This window comes from Podarcis gaigeae, assembly GCF_964106915.1.
Source record: "Podarcis gaigeae genome assembly, chromosome: 13".
In the NCBI taxonomy this organism is placed as follows: Eukaryota; Metazoa; Chordata; class Lepidosauria; order Squamata; family Lacertidae; genus Podarcis; species Podarcis gaigeae.
In genome coordinates this window covers 2908406-2920532 of record NC_139689.1, presented here as the reverse complement: position 1 = coordinate 2920532, position 12127 = coordinate 2908406, and the positions used below count along the sequence as shown (strand labels likewise).

At 49.3% G+C, this 12127-nt stretch overlaps 1 protein-coding gene across 2 annotated transcripts in view; it reads left to right on the top strand.

The window, feature by feature from the left end:
• Nucleotides 1-12127, top strand: part of SENP3 (SUMO specific peptidase 3) — a 150996-nt gene that overhangs the window by 16991 nt on the left and 121878 nt on the right. For both annotated transcript variants that reach the window (XM_083706727.1, XM_083706726.1), the window contains exons 5-8: nucleotides 1342-1489; nucleotides 3791-3838; nucleotides 7644-7721; nucleotides 10224-10361. In XM_083706727.1, the coding sequence (XP_083562853.1) occupies nucleotides 1342-1489; nucleotides 3791-3838; nucleotides 7644-7721; nucleotides 10224-10361 (412 nt within the window). The remainder of the gene's footprint in view (nucleotides 1-1341; nucleotides 1490-3790; nucleotides 3839-7643; nucleotides 7722-10223; nucleotides 10362-12127) is intronic.

The following is a 12127-nucleotide window of genomic DNA, read 5'->3' as shown; positions in this document are numbered from 1 at the left end:
TTGGCGTTTGAGAACTTGGGTAACATACGCTTCAGGTTACAGACTCCGCTAACCCAGAAATAGTACCTCGGGTTAAGAACTTTGCTTCAGGATGAGAACAGAAATCGGGCTCTGGTGGCGCGGCAGCAACAGGAGGCCCCATTAGCTAAAGTGGTGCTTCAGGTTAAGAACAGTTTCAGGTTAAGAATGGACCTCCGGAACGAGTTAAGTATTTAACCCGAGGTACCACTGTACTATAAAATGAATAAGGCAGTATTGTGGATGATAAAAATTAAAACTTTTTTTTTTTTCTTACCTTCGCTGATAATAGTAATTGTTTGGGGGGCTTTTATCCATTTCCGCAGTCTCACAATCAATCGATCAATCAGTAGCCGAACTGGGTTCCACAGTGTCACAAGAACAAATTACCGTATTTTTCGTCCCATAGGACGCACCTAGTTTTTTGGGGGGGAAATAAAGGAAAAATTTTTTTCCTTTATTTCTCCCCCAAAAGCAGGTCGGGGAAACCAAACCAGGTCGAGGAAGGGCGCTGTACCTCCCTGAGCTTGTGGGGCTGGCCGATGTCTGCCTCAGGCGGCAGGCTGCTATCCGCAGCGTGGGGAACCCTGCGGGGAACCCCTGCAGGACTCCCCACACTGCGGATGTCCGTCCGGCGCGCGGGGCGCTCTGCTTCAGGGCGCCCGACACTCCGGGAAGCAGGCTGCTATCCGCAGCCTAGACAGCCCTGCCGGACCTCCTGCAGGGCTGCCCGGGCTGCGGATGCGCTCCCGAAGCGCCGGACGCTCTGCTTTCAGGGCGCCCGACGCTCCAGGAAGCAGGCTGCTATCCGCAGCCTAGACAGCCCTGCCGGACCTCCTGCAGGGCTGCCCAGGCTGCGGATGTCTTCCTGAAGCCTGGAGAGCGAGAGGGGTCGGTGCGCACCCACCCCTCTCGCTCTCCAAGCTTCAGCGAAAGCCTGCATTCGCCCCATAGGACGCACCCAGATTTCCCCTTCATTTTTGGAGGGGAAAAAGTGTGTCTTATGGGGCAAAAAATATGGTAACCAAAAAAAAGTCCGTTTGATTTCCGAAATGTTCGAAAACCAAGGCGCAGCTTCTAATTGGTGCAGACACCCCGGAAACAATAGCCAACTACCGCACTGGATGTTCAGCTTCCGAAAAATGTTTGCAAACCGGAACACTTCCTTCTGGGTTTTCAGTGTTTGGGAACCAAGGCGTTTGAGTATCAAGGCGTTTGAGAACCAAGGTTCCACGGTATACCCAAATTCTCAGAGCATTTCCCCGTGGCATTTTTGTTCTCACGGTGATCCCTCCTCTGGGGCTCTCTCTCTGGACCCTACAGGAAAGGCATGGTTAACCAACTGATCCAGTCCTACCAGCGCTTGCCGGGCAATGCCATGGTTCGGACCTTCCGGGTCACTTATAAGCGCCATGTGGTCACCATGGACGACCTGCAGACCCTCTACGGGCCCAACTGGCTCAACGACCAGGTAGGCTGCGCTTTTCTGTTCTGAAGTGGCTGCTAGAAACCCTGATCCAGGGGGCCAGCAAACCTTCCCAGCAGGGGGCTGGTCCACCGTCCCTCAGACCTTGTGGGGGGCCGGACTATATTTTTTTTTGGGGGGGGGGGAAATGAACTAATTCCTATGCCCCACAAATAACCCAGAGATGCATTTTTAAATAAAAGGACACATTCTGCTCATGTAGAAACAGGCTGATTCCCGGACCAGATTTAGAAGGCGATTGGGCCGGATCCAGGCCGCGGGCCTTAGTTTGCCTACCCATGCCCTGATCTGTAGGAACTCTGATGCAGGCAGTACGGCAGCCCTCTCCCAACCACTTGTTCAGTGAACCCCTAATTAGAAAGGACTTCTACGAACAAATTTGTAAGAAAGCTTATATGAGGTACTTCTACACAGCACACAAAGAGTCATAAAACATCCTCCATCAAGGAAGTTCACTGATCATGGGGTGTGAAATATCTGACTCCACACTGGTATCGGCTTATATAAAGGTAAAGGGACCCCTGACCATTAGGTCCAGTCGTGGCCGACTCTGGGGTTGTGGCGCTCATCTCGCTTTACTGGCCGAGGGAGCCGGCGTCCAGCTTCCGGGTCATGTGGCCAGCAGGACTAAGCCGCTTCTGGCGAACCAGAGCAGCGCACGGAAATGCCGTTTACCTTCCCGCCAGAGCAGTACCTATTTATCTACTTGCACTTTGAGGTGCTTTCGAACTGCCAGGTTGGCAGGAGCAGGGACTGAGCAACGGGAGCTCACCCCGTCATTGCGGGGATTCGAACCGCCAACCTTCTGATCAGCAAGCCCTAGGCTCTGTGGTTTAACCCACAGCGCCACCCGTGTCCCTCAATCAGCTTATATGGTGTGCCCTAAAACGTTTGGTCTCGACTGTCGCACTTTAACCCCCATCACCTTGGCAACCAGGCCTTCAGTAGGGGCTGCTGACAGTCCAGTCCCTTATCTTACTTCCCTGTCAAATATCTTCAAGGAGAGATGCTGGATTATCCCCCCCGACGCTCACTCAAGAGCAGAAATAGCAAAACATCCTGGCTGGTCTTGTTCCCTGCTCCTCTCTTGAGGTCAGATCAGGAGAAATAAGGAACGCAGCGTAGGAGAGGAGGCAGGAGAGTCACAAAATGCAAAAACACCAAAACCAGGCCTGATACATTCTACAGGTTAAAAGCAATCAACGCTGAAACAAAACCTGTATCGAGAATTCAATAATCAATTTCCAGATTTTTTTATACAGTGGTGCCTCGCAAGACGAAATTAATCCGTTCCGTGAGGCTCTTCGTATAGCGTTTTTTTCGTCTTGCGAAGCAAGCCCATTGACAGCTTAGCGGATTAGTGCTATTAGCGGTTTAGTGGCTTTTAGCGATCAGCTGTTAAGCGGCTTATCAGCAGATCAGCTGATAAGCGGCTTAGCGGCTTAGGAAAAGGGGGGGAAAGGGGGGGGAAACCGCAGGAACTCGCAAGACCTTTTCGTCTTGCGAAGCAAGCCCATAGGGAAATTTGTTTTGCGAAGCGTCTCCAAAGCGGAAAACCCTTTCGTCTAGCGGGTTTTCCATCTTGCGAGGCGTTTGTCTTGCGGGGCACCACTGTATCGCTATGAATGGACGTATGAGTGCTAGCTGGCATAATAAATCTGGAGGGTGGAGCCTAGCAAGGGGTCCTGCCGATTCCTTTGAGGAGGAGATGTAGGAGATTAAAGAAATCTTGTCTGGTTTACTTTTTTTTTCCCCTTTCCCCTCCCTCCCCACTCCAGCCCTCCCCACCCCCTGTCAGGCCTTCCTTCTTCATATCTTTATCCATGTACACAGTCTGTTCATTCGAGCTTGTATGTTAGGGTTGGCTTCCCCTCTTTCTATCCAGTTCCTGCAAAATGCCCATTTATTTGTGATTCTTTGGCATTTATTTTCCCACCTATCCTCTACCACTATCTGTGCGAATATTTCCGATTGTACATATTCAAAAACATAATCATTCCATTTTTCCATATTCCATTTAGTCTTTTCTTTCCATCCCAGAGCAATAACTGCCATTCCAGCTAGAATCATAATCTTGTACAACTCTTGCTTATTACTCTTTACTTTGTTATCTCCCAGTATTCCCGAAAAGAACAAGTCCCTATTAACTTCTATGTTCATTTGAAATAGTCCAGAAATTACCTTTATAATCTTTTGCCAATATTCCTTAACCAGATTACATTCCCACCACAAAGAAATCTTGTCTTTTGGACCCCTAACCTATTTGCTTCTTTTTTTTCTGGGCAGGTAATGAACATGTATGGGGATCTCGTCATGGACACAGTGCCAGACAAGGTGAGCATCGCTATTAACCTCCCAGTGATCTTTGAGTGAAGGGAGGCATATAACCTTAATAATAATAATAATAATAATAATAATAATAATAATAATAGTAATATTTCACTAATGGGGGGCGTTAAAGACAGTGTGGAGACCCAGTGCGGAGGGAGCGAACAGGCCCTTCGCCATGTGTTCATAAGAAGAGCCCTGCCGGATCAGGCCCATGGCCCGTCTAGTTCAGCAATCTGTTCTCACAGTGGCCAACCAGACGATGAAGAAGAGTGACTAGTGGGGTGCCACAGGGTTCTGTCTTGGGCCCGGTCTTATTCAACATCTTTATCAACGACTTGGATGATGGACTCAAGGGCATCCTGATCAAATTTGCAGATGATACCAAACTGGGAGGGGTGGCTAACACCCCAGAGGACAGGATCACACTTCAAAATGACCTTGACAGATTAGAGAACTGGGCCAAAACAAACAAGATGAATTTTAACAGGGAGAAATGTAAAGTATTGCACTTGGGCAAAAAAAAATGAGAGGCACAAATACAAGATGGGTGACACCTGGCTTGAGAGCAGTACATGTGAAAAGGATCTAGGAGTCTTGGTTGACCACAAACCTGACATGAGCCAACAGTGTGACGCGGCAGCTAAAAAAGCCAATGCAATTCTGGGCTGCATCAATAGGAGTATAGCATCTAGATCAAGGGAAGTAATAGTGCCACTGTATTCTGCTCTGGTCAGACCTCACCTGGAGTACTGTGTCCAGTTCTGGGCACCACAGTTCAAGAAGGACACTGACAAACTGGAACGTGTCCAGAGGAGGGCAACCCAAATGGTCAAAGGCCTGGAAAAGATGCCTTATGAGGAACGGCTAAGGGAGCTGGGCATGTTTAGCCTGGAGAAGAGGAGGTTAAGGGGTGATATGATAGCCATGTTCAAATATATAAAAGGATGTCACATAGAGGAGGGAGAAAGGTTGTTTTCTGCTGCTCCAGAGAAGCGGACACGGAGCAATGGATCCAAACTACAAGAAAGAAGATTCCACCTAAACATTAGGAAGAACTTCCTGACAGTAAGAGCTGTTTGACAGTGGAATTTGCTGCCAAGGAGTGTGGTGGAGTCTCCTTCTTTGGAGGTCTTTAAGCAGAGGCTTGACAACCATATGTCAGGAGTGCTCTGATGGTGTTTCCTGCTTGGCAGGGGGTTGGACTCGATGGCCCTTGGGGTCTCTTCCAACTCTTCTATGATTCTGTGATGCCTGAAATGGAAGCCTTACATGCAGGAACAGTGGTTCTTTCCCGGCTTGCGATTCCCTGGACCTGCTATTCAGGGGCGTTTACTGCCTCCGACAGGACACAGCCATTGTGGCTGGTTATTATTTATTAAATTTGTACACACACACACACCCCTTCACCCTTAGATCTCAGGGAAGTTTACAACCAAATTACAAAAAGTGCGATTTTGTCCGATTAAAACCATCCAAACTGGTAGCCGTCATGGGAGAAGTTTGAAGTTTGTTCCTTGCTGAAGTAGCCCCGTGCGCAGTTAGGCACGGACCAAGAGAGAGGGAGCTTCGTTCTTCCAGCAGGTGAGGGTGACCTGACCTCTCTGGCGAGTCACGCTGGCAGCAGCACTCACCTCATCCTCTTTGTGGCCATGAGAAAGGAGGAGGATGACAGGGAGAGACTAAAAGAGGCGAGGGGAGAAAGGCCGGCCCGTGGGATTATACGAGGTGCCATCCTGCCCTAAAAAGAGGGTGCTGGATTTGGAAAGGTTGCAGACAGTTTGAGCCGATAGACCCGAGCAGCTGTCGTTCTCCATTATCACCACTTGGTGCTCGTGGAACGGTCGCCAACCTGCCGCAGCCTTTGCAAACCTCTTTATTATTATTTACAGTATCTACTGTATTTTTCGCTCTATAAGACACACCAGACCACGAGACGCACCTAGTTTTTGGAGGAGGAAAACATGAAAAAAAATATTCTGAATCTCAGAAGCCAGAACAGCAAGAGAGATCGCTGCGCAGTGAAAGCAGCAATCCCTCTTGCTGTTCTGGCTTCTGGGATAGCTGCGCAGCCTGCATTCGCTCCATAACACACACACACACACACATTTCCCCTTACTTTTTAGGAGGGAAAAAGTGAGGAGTCTTATAGAGCAAAAAATATGGTACATTTATATGCAGGCAGCAACCTTTTTAGGCGTGTCCAATACATGCACGACAGCTCGCACGCACATCGCACTGAACCCAGAAGTGAGAGGGGTTCCGGAACGTTACCCCCAAGCAAATCGGTCGCTACCTGCACCATCTTTTTCTCAAAGGAGCTCAAAGCGATGTACAGTGGTACCTCGGGTTACAGACGCTTCAGGTTACAGACTCCGCTTACCCAGAAATAGTACCTCGGGTTAAGAACTTTGCTTCAGGATGAGAACAGAAATCGCACACTGGCGGTACAGCAGCAGCAGGAGGCCCCGTTAGCTAAAGTGGTGCTTCAGGTTAAGAACGGACCTCTGGAATGAATTACCGTATTTTTCACTCTATAGGACGCAACCGACCATAGTACGCACCTTGTTTTAGAGGGGGAGAAAAAGAAAATAATTTTCCCCCCCTCTCTGTGCAGCACCCCTTCAGTGAAGCGGCAGGATAAACGGAGCCCCTTCCATTTCTCCTCCTGCTTCGCTGAAGGGGTGCTGCGCAGCTCTCCCTCTCCCACATTGCCTTCGCCTTCAGTGAAGGCAACCCAAAGACTCTGGAGCGCAGCGGGAGTTCCCGCTGCGCTCCGGAGGCTTCGGGTTCCTTTCGCTGAAGCCAGGAGAGCAGGATAGCCATGTTCAAATGTATAAAAGGATGTCACATAGAGGAGGGAGAAAGGTTGTTTTCTGCTGCTCCAGAGAAGCGGACACGGAGCAATGGATCCAAACTACAAGAAAGAAGATTCCACCTAAACATTAGGAAGAACTTCCTGACAGTAAGAGCTGTTTGACAGTGGAATTTGCTGCCCAGGAGTGTGGTGGAGTCTCCTTCTTTGGAGGTCTTTAAGCAGAGGCTTGACAACCAGATGTCAGGAGTGCTCTGATGGGGTTTCCTGCTTGGCAGGGGGTTGGACTCGATGGCCCTTGGGGTCTCTTCCAACTCTTCTAGGATTCTATGACTCTATGACTCTCCTGGCTTCAGCCAAAGGAGAGGCGAAAGGAAAGGCTTCAGCGAAAGGAGCAGCCTTCCCGCTGCTCCCTGAGCTTGTGGCGCTGGCGATGGGGGAAAGCCCGGCTTTGCCCCAGCCCCAAAGAGCAGGTCGGGGAGCAGCGGAAAGGATCCCCCAGCCCCAGGGACCCCACATTCACTCCATAAGATGCACAGACATTTCCCCTTAGATTTTAGGAGGAAAAAAGTGCGTCTTATGGAGCGAGAAATACGGTAAGTACGTAACCAGAGGTACCACTTGAACATGGTTCTCCATTTAATTCCCGCAAGAACCCTGCGGGATACGTTAGGCTGTGAGAGGCAGCGACTGGCCCAAGGTGACCCAGTGAGCTTCATGGCTGAGTGAGAATTTGAACCCTGGTCTCCCAAGTCCTAGCCTTCTAACTGCTACTTGGCGCTACTGCCCCTGGGCCACGAGAGTGCCAGATTGGCACGGGCTTGTATACGCACTATCAATGACTGGGATCTAGCAGGTCAGTCCAACTTGGGGGCGACACCACCCTCTTCCCACTGCTTTGAGTTGCTTCCTGCCTTGACGCTTCCCTCCCCTCCAGCCCCACACCATTCTGCCTCTTTCGTGGACCCAATTACCGCTTGTTTTCTCTTCCACCAGGTTCATTTCTTCAACAGTTTTTTCTACGATAAGCTACGAACCAAGGGGTATGAGGGAGTCAAGCGCTGGACCAAAAACGTGAGTGGCTGCCAAGAATTCTCTGCTCCGGTGCCCTTTGCAGAGTGTAGGAGCACAGAGCGAAAAGGGGGGGTCAGGTTTATTTATTTTTAGAAAAAAAACACACCAAATAAATTATATACCACTCGATTTAGGGAGGGTGGAAGGCCTCAGAGGGGTTTCCAAAGAGAATGAAACAATAAAATCACCAGTAAGAAGAGTGAAAGCAACCATTGAAATGTTCAGAAGATTAAATCAGCAATAGACTAAAAAGAGAATAGAAAATACATCCACATTCTAAGCGTCTGGGTGGGCCAAGCTGGCAGGAGATGAAGGGAGTTGGCCACCCAAAATTGACAAACACGGAGCCGGGGAAGGGCCATAGATTGGTGGTAGAGCGGCCTTGCAAGCAGAAGGTCCTGGGTTCAACCCCTGGCATCATCTTCAGGTATGGCTGAGAGGGACTCCCTGCCTGAAATCTGGCAGAGCCACTGCTGAGCTAATGTCAGGAGTGAGCTGGCAGCAAATACCACAGTTCAAGTTGAAGCTGACTCCTCATTAGCAAGAACACAATTTGCATGGATTTGGCTGAGCCGCTGGCCTAATGAACACAGCCGCTTACCCCTGGTAGGTCTTGCCCCACGGATCAATTGCCGAGACTGAAATTTCCACCTTTCCCACAGCTGTTTTGTTTTTATAAAGGATACTTTAATAACTTTTTTAGCTCATCATAAATTACATTCCAGAATTCTTTAATTTTCTTGCATGCCCACCACATGTGTGACAATGAAAAACATAATATTTCAGCTGCCATTCATTCGTTTCCAGCTTTGTATTCTTGTTATAAAGAGAAAGTGCACCTAGGCATTCCGTCGCTGTGCCCATAACCTGGGTTCAAGGTGCGATTTAGCTCCTAGCTTTCATAGCTCAGTTTCTAACACTGCTCTGAGCCTTCTTCGCTTGGGGGTCCACCAGCTAGTTCCCTCCACCATTTCTCTGCGGCCAACCAATCCGTGACAGCTAGGAGGGCGAACAGTCTGATTCTGTTCAAGGCAGCTAAACAGTGTGACGCGGCAGCTAAAAAAGCCAATGCAATTCTGGGCTGCATCCATAGGAGTATAGCATCTAGATCAAGGGAAGTAATCATGCCACTGTATTCTGCTCTGGTCAGACCTCACCTGGAGTACTGTGTCCAGTTCTGGGCACCACAGTTCAAGAAGAACACTGACAAACTGGAACGTGTCCAGAGGAGGGCAACCAAAATGGTCAAAGGCCTGGAAACGATGCCTTATGAGGAACGGCTAAGGGAGTTGGGCATGTTTAGCCTGGAGAAGAGGAGGTTAAGGGGTGATATGATAGCCATGTTCAAAGATATAAAAGGATGTCACATAGAGGAGGGAGAAAGGTTGTTTTCTGCTGCTCCAGAGAAGCGGACACGGAGCAATGGATCCAAACTACAAGAAAGAAGATTCCACCTAAACATGAGGAAGAACTTCCTGACAGTAAGAGCTGTTTGACAGTGGAATTTGCTGCCCAGGAGTGTGGTGGAGTCTCCTTCTTTGGAGGTCTTTAAGCAGAGGCTTGACAGCCATATGTCAGGAGTGCTCTGATGGTGTTTCCTGCTTGGCAGGGGGTTGGACTCGATGGCCCTTGTGGTCTCTTCCAACTCTAGGATTCTATGATTCAGCTTCTGGTGTTCCTATGCACCAGTGGTCTGGCTCTCAGAAAGGGATCTTCAATCTCCCAAAAGTGCGTCTGAGTAGGACTGAGACAGACCTGGAGTCTGGGACTCCGGAGAGCCCCTGCTGCCGGTCCGTGCTGGCAGCACTGAGCAGGAGGCGCCAAAAAGCTGAGGTCGTACGAGGCAACTTCCTGTATTGCCGAACGTCCGAGAGGAGGGAACACAGAGGGTTGGACTGGATGAGCCTTTGAGGTCCTCTGCGGCCCTGTGATTCCATGGGGGACGGTGGAGGCAGAGGAGAACTTTTTGGGAAGGGGCTGCTGAGTCTGACCCCGTGTGCCTGCCCCTTAACAGGAGGACACCTTAAATATTAAAACCTTAGAATAGCTTCGGAAGAGGATATAAGCTGTAGGTTTAGAAGTAGAAGATAGGGTGTTTAATAATAGTATTATTTGTAAGTGATAAAATGTGAAGTTATTTTAAGTATGGTTTTTTTAAAAAAGATGGTTATGATATATGTAAACTGCTAAAGATGAAGTAAAATGAAAATCAGATAGGTGGGACTTGGGGAAGCCAACTTAACAATGTTTAAAAAAATAAGGCTATGACAAGAATTTGTTCGTATGTTTGTTTTTTCTGTCTCTGTTTTTTATATGCGTAATTGGATTTAAATTGATTTTATAATGAATTGATTTTAGAATGCTGTATTGTTTTACTGTTGTTAGCTGCTCTGAGCCTGGCTTCGGCTGGGGAGGGCGGGATATAAAATTATTATTATTATTATTATTATTATTATTATTATTATTAAATGAATAAAAAAAATTGGGGGGGACACCAAACAGGTGGACATCTTCAACAAGGAGCTCCTCCTCATTCCAATCCACCTGGAGGTCCACTGGTCTCTGATCTGCGTGGAAGTGAAGCAGAAGAAAATTACATACCTGGACTCCCAGCGCACCCTCAACCGGCGGTGCCCCAAGGTAAAGGGCTGGGGGGCTGGGCCTTAAGCAAGGACCCCCTTCCCTTCCTCCTCCTCTGATACCTCCCACAGTGCTGTGCATTTGGACCAGTTTGAAACTGGGCCGCCACAGCTTCCGTCCAAGACCCAAGATGTGCGATGAAGGATGCTTTAGGGATTCTCTGACCTACATTGGGACTCTCAAGACCTACACTGGCTCCCAGGACGTTTCCGAGCACAATTCAAAGTGTTGGTGCTGACCTTGAAAGCCCTAAACGGCCTCAAAGGCCCAATAGACCTGAAGGAGCGTCTCCACCCCCATCATTCTGCCTGGACGCTGAGGTCCAGCGCTGAGGGCCTTCTGGCGGTTCCCTCATTGCGAGAAGCAAAGCTACAGGGAACCAGGCAGAGGGCCTTCTCGGTGGTGGCGCCCGCCCTGTGGAACGCTCTCCCATCAGATGTTAAAGCGATAAACAACTACCTGACATTCAGAAGACATCTTAAGGCAGCCCTCTTCAGGGAAGTTTTTAACGTGTGATATTTTACTGTATTTTTGGTTTCTATGGAAGCCGCCCAGAGTGGCTGGGGAGGCCCAGCCAGATGGGCGGGGTATAAATAATAAATAATAATAATTATTATTATCATCATCATCATCATCATCTCTGGGGCCACCGTCCCCCACAGCCATGCAGTTCATTGAAGGGTGAGATCCCTGGCTGCTCAGCACGATGGCTGCGCAGAACCCCCACTATTGGTGAACTCCTATGAAAAACAGTCACCGGGAATCGCACTGGGGCAGAGCGTCGCCCTAGGACCCAGGTTCTGCATCTGGCCTTCATCCCTTCTGCTTGGCCCCTGTGAAAACAGGATGTTTTACCCAAGGGGGCAGCCCCTGGCCTGACCCACATGCTACAGAGGCCCTTCTTAGGTTCCTGTTGCAGTTATTTCCTTCATATACCACCTACGGCTTTCAAGGCCTGTGGGGAAAACCCCAAGCCTCTTAGCTTTTCAGATTGAGGTTGAATCCTGACAAGACAGAAGTACTGTTTTGGGGGGACAGGAGGCGGGCGGGTGTGGAGGACTCCCTGGTCCTGAATGGGGTAACTGTGCCCCTGAAGGACCAGGTGCGTAGCCTGGGAGTCATTGTGGCTGTTTAGGGCTTTCAAGGTAAGCACCAACACTTTGAATTGTGCTCGGAAACGTCCTGGGAGCCAATGTAGGTCTTTCAGGACCGGTGTTATGGGGTCTCCCAGTCCCCAGTCTAGCTGCCACATTCTGGATTAATTGCAGTTTCCGGGTCACCTTCAAAGGTAGCCCCACGTACAGTGGTATTTCTGGTTACGTACTTAATTCGTTCCGGAGGTCCAATCTTAACCTGAAACTGTTCTTAACCTGAAGCACCACTCTTGCTGCTGCCGCACCACCGCCACCTGATTTCTGTTCTCATCCTGAAGCAAAGTTCTTAACCCGAGGTACTATTTCTGGGTTAGCGGAGTCTGTAACCTGAAGTGTATGTAACCTGAGGTACCACTGTAGAGCACATTGCAGTAGTCCAAGCGGGCGATAACAGAGCGTGCCCCACTCTGGCGAGACAGTCTGCGAGCAGGGAGGGTCTCATCCTGCATACCAGATGGAGCTGGCAGACAGATGCCTTGGCTTCCAGGGTAGCAGTGTTGCAAGTGGTTTAATAGTAATAATAATTCTGTTATTTGTACCCTGCCCATCTGACTGGGTTGCTGCAGCCGCTCTGGGAGGCTTCCAGCATGCGCAAAAACATAATGGGCTTGA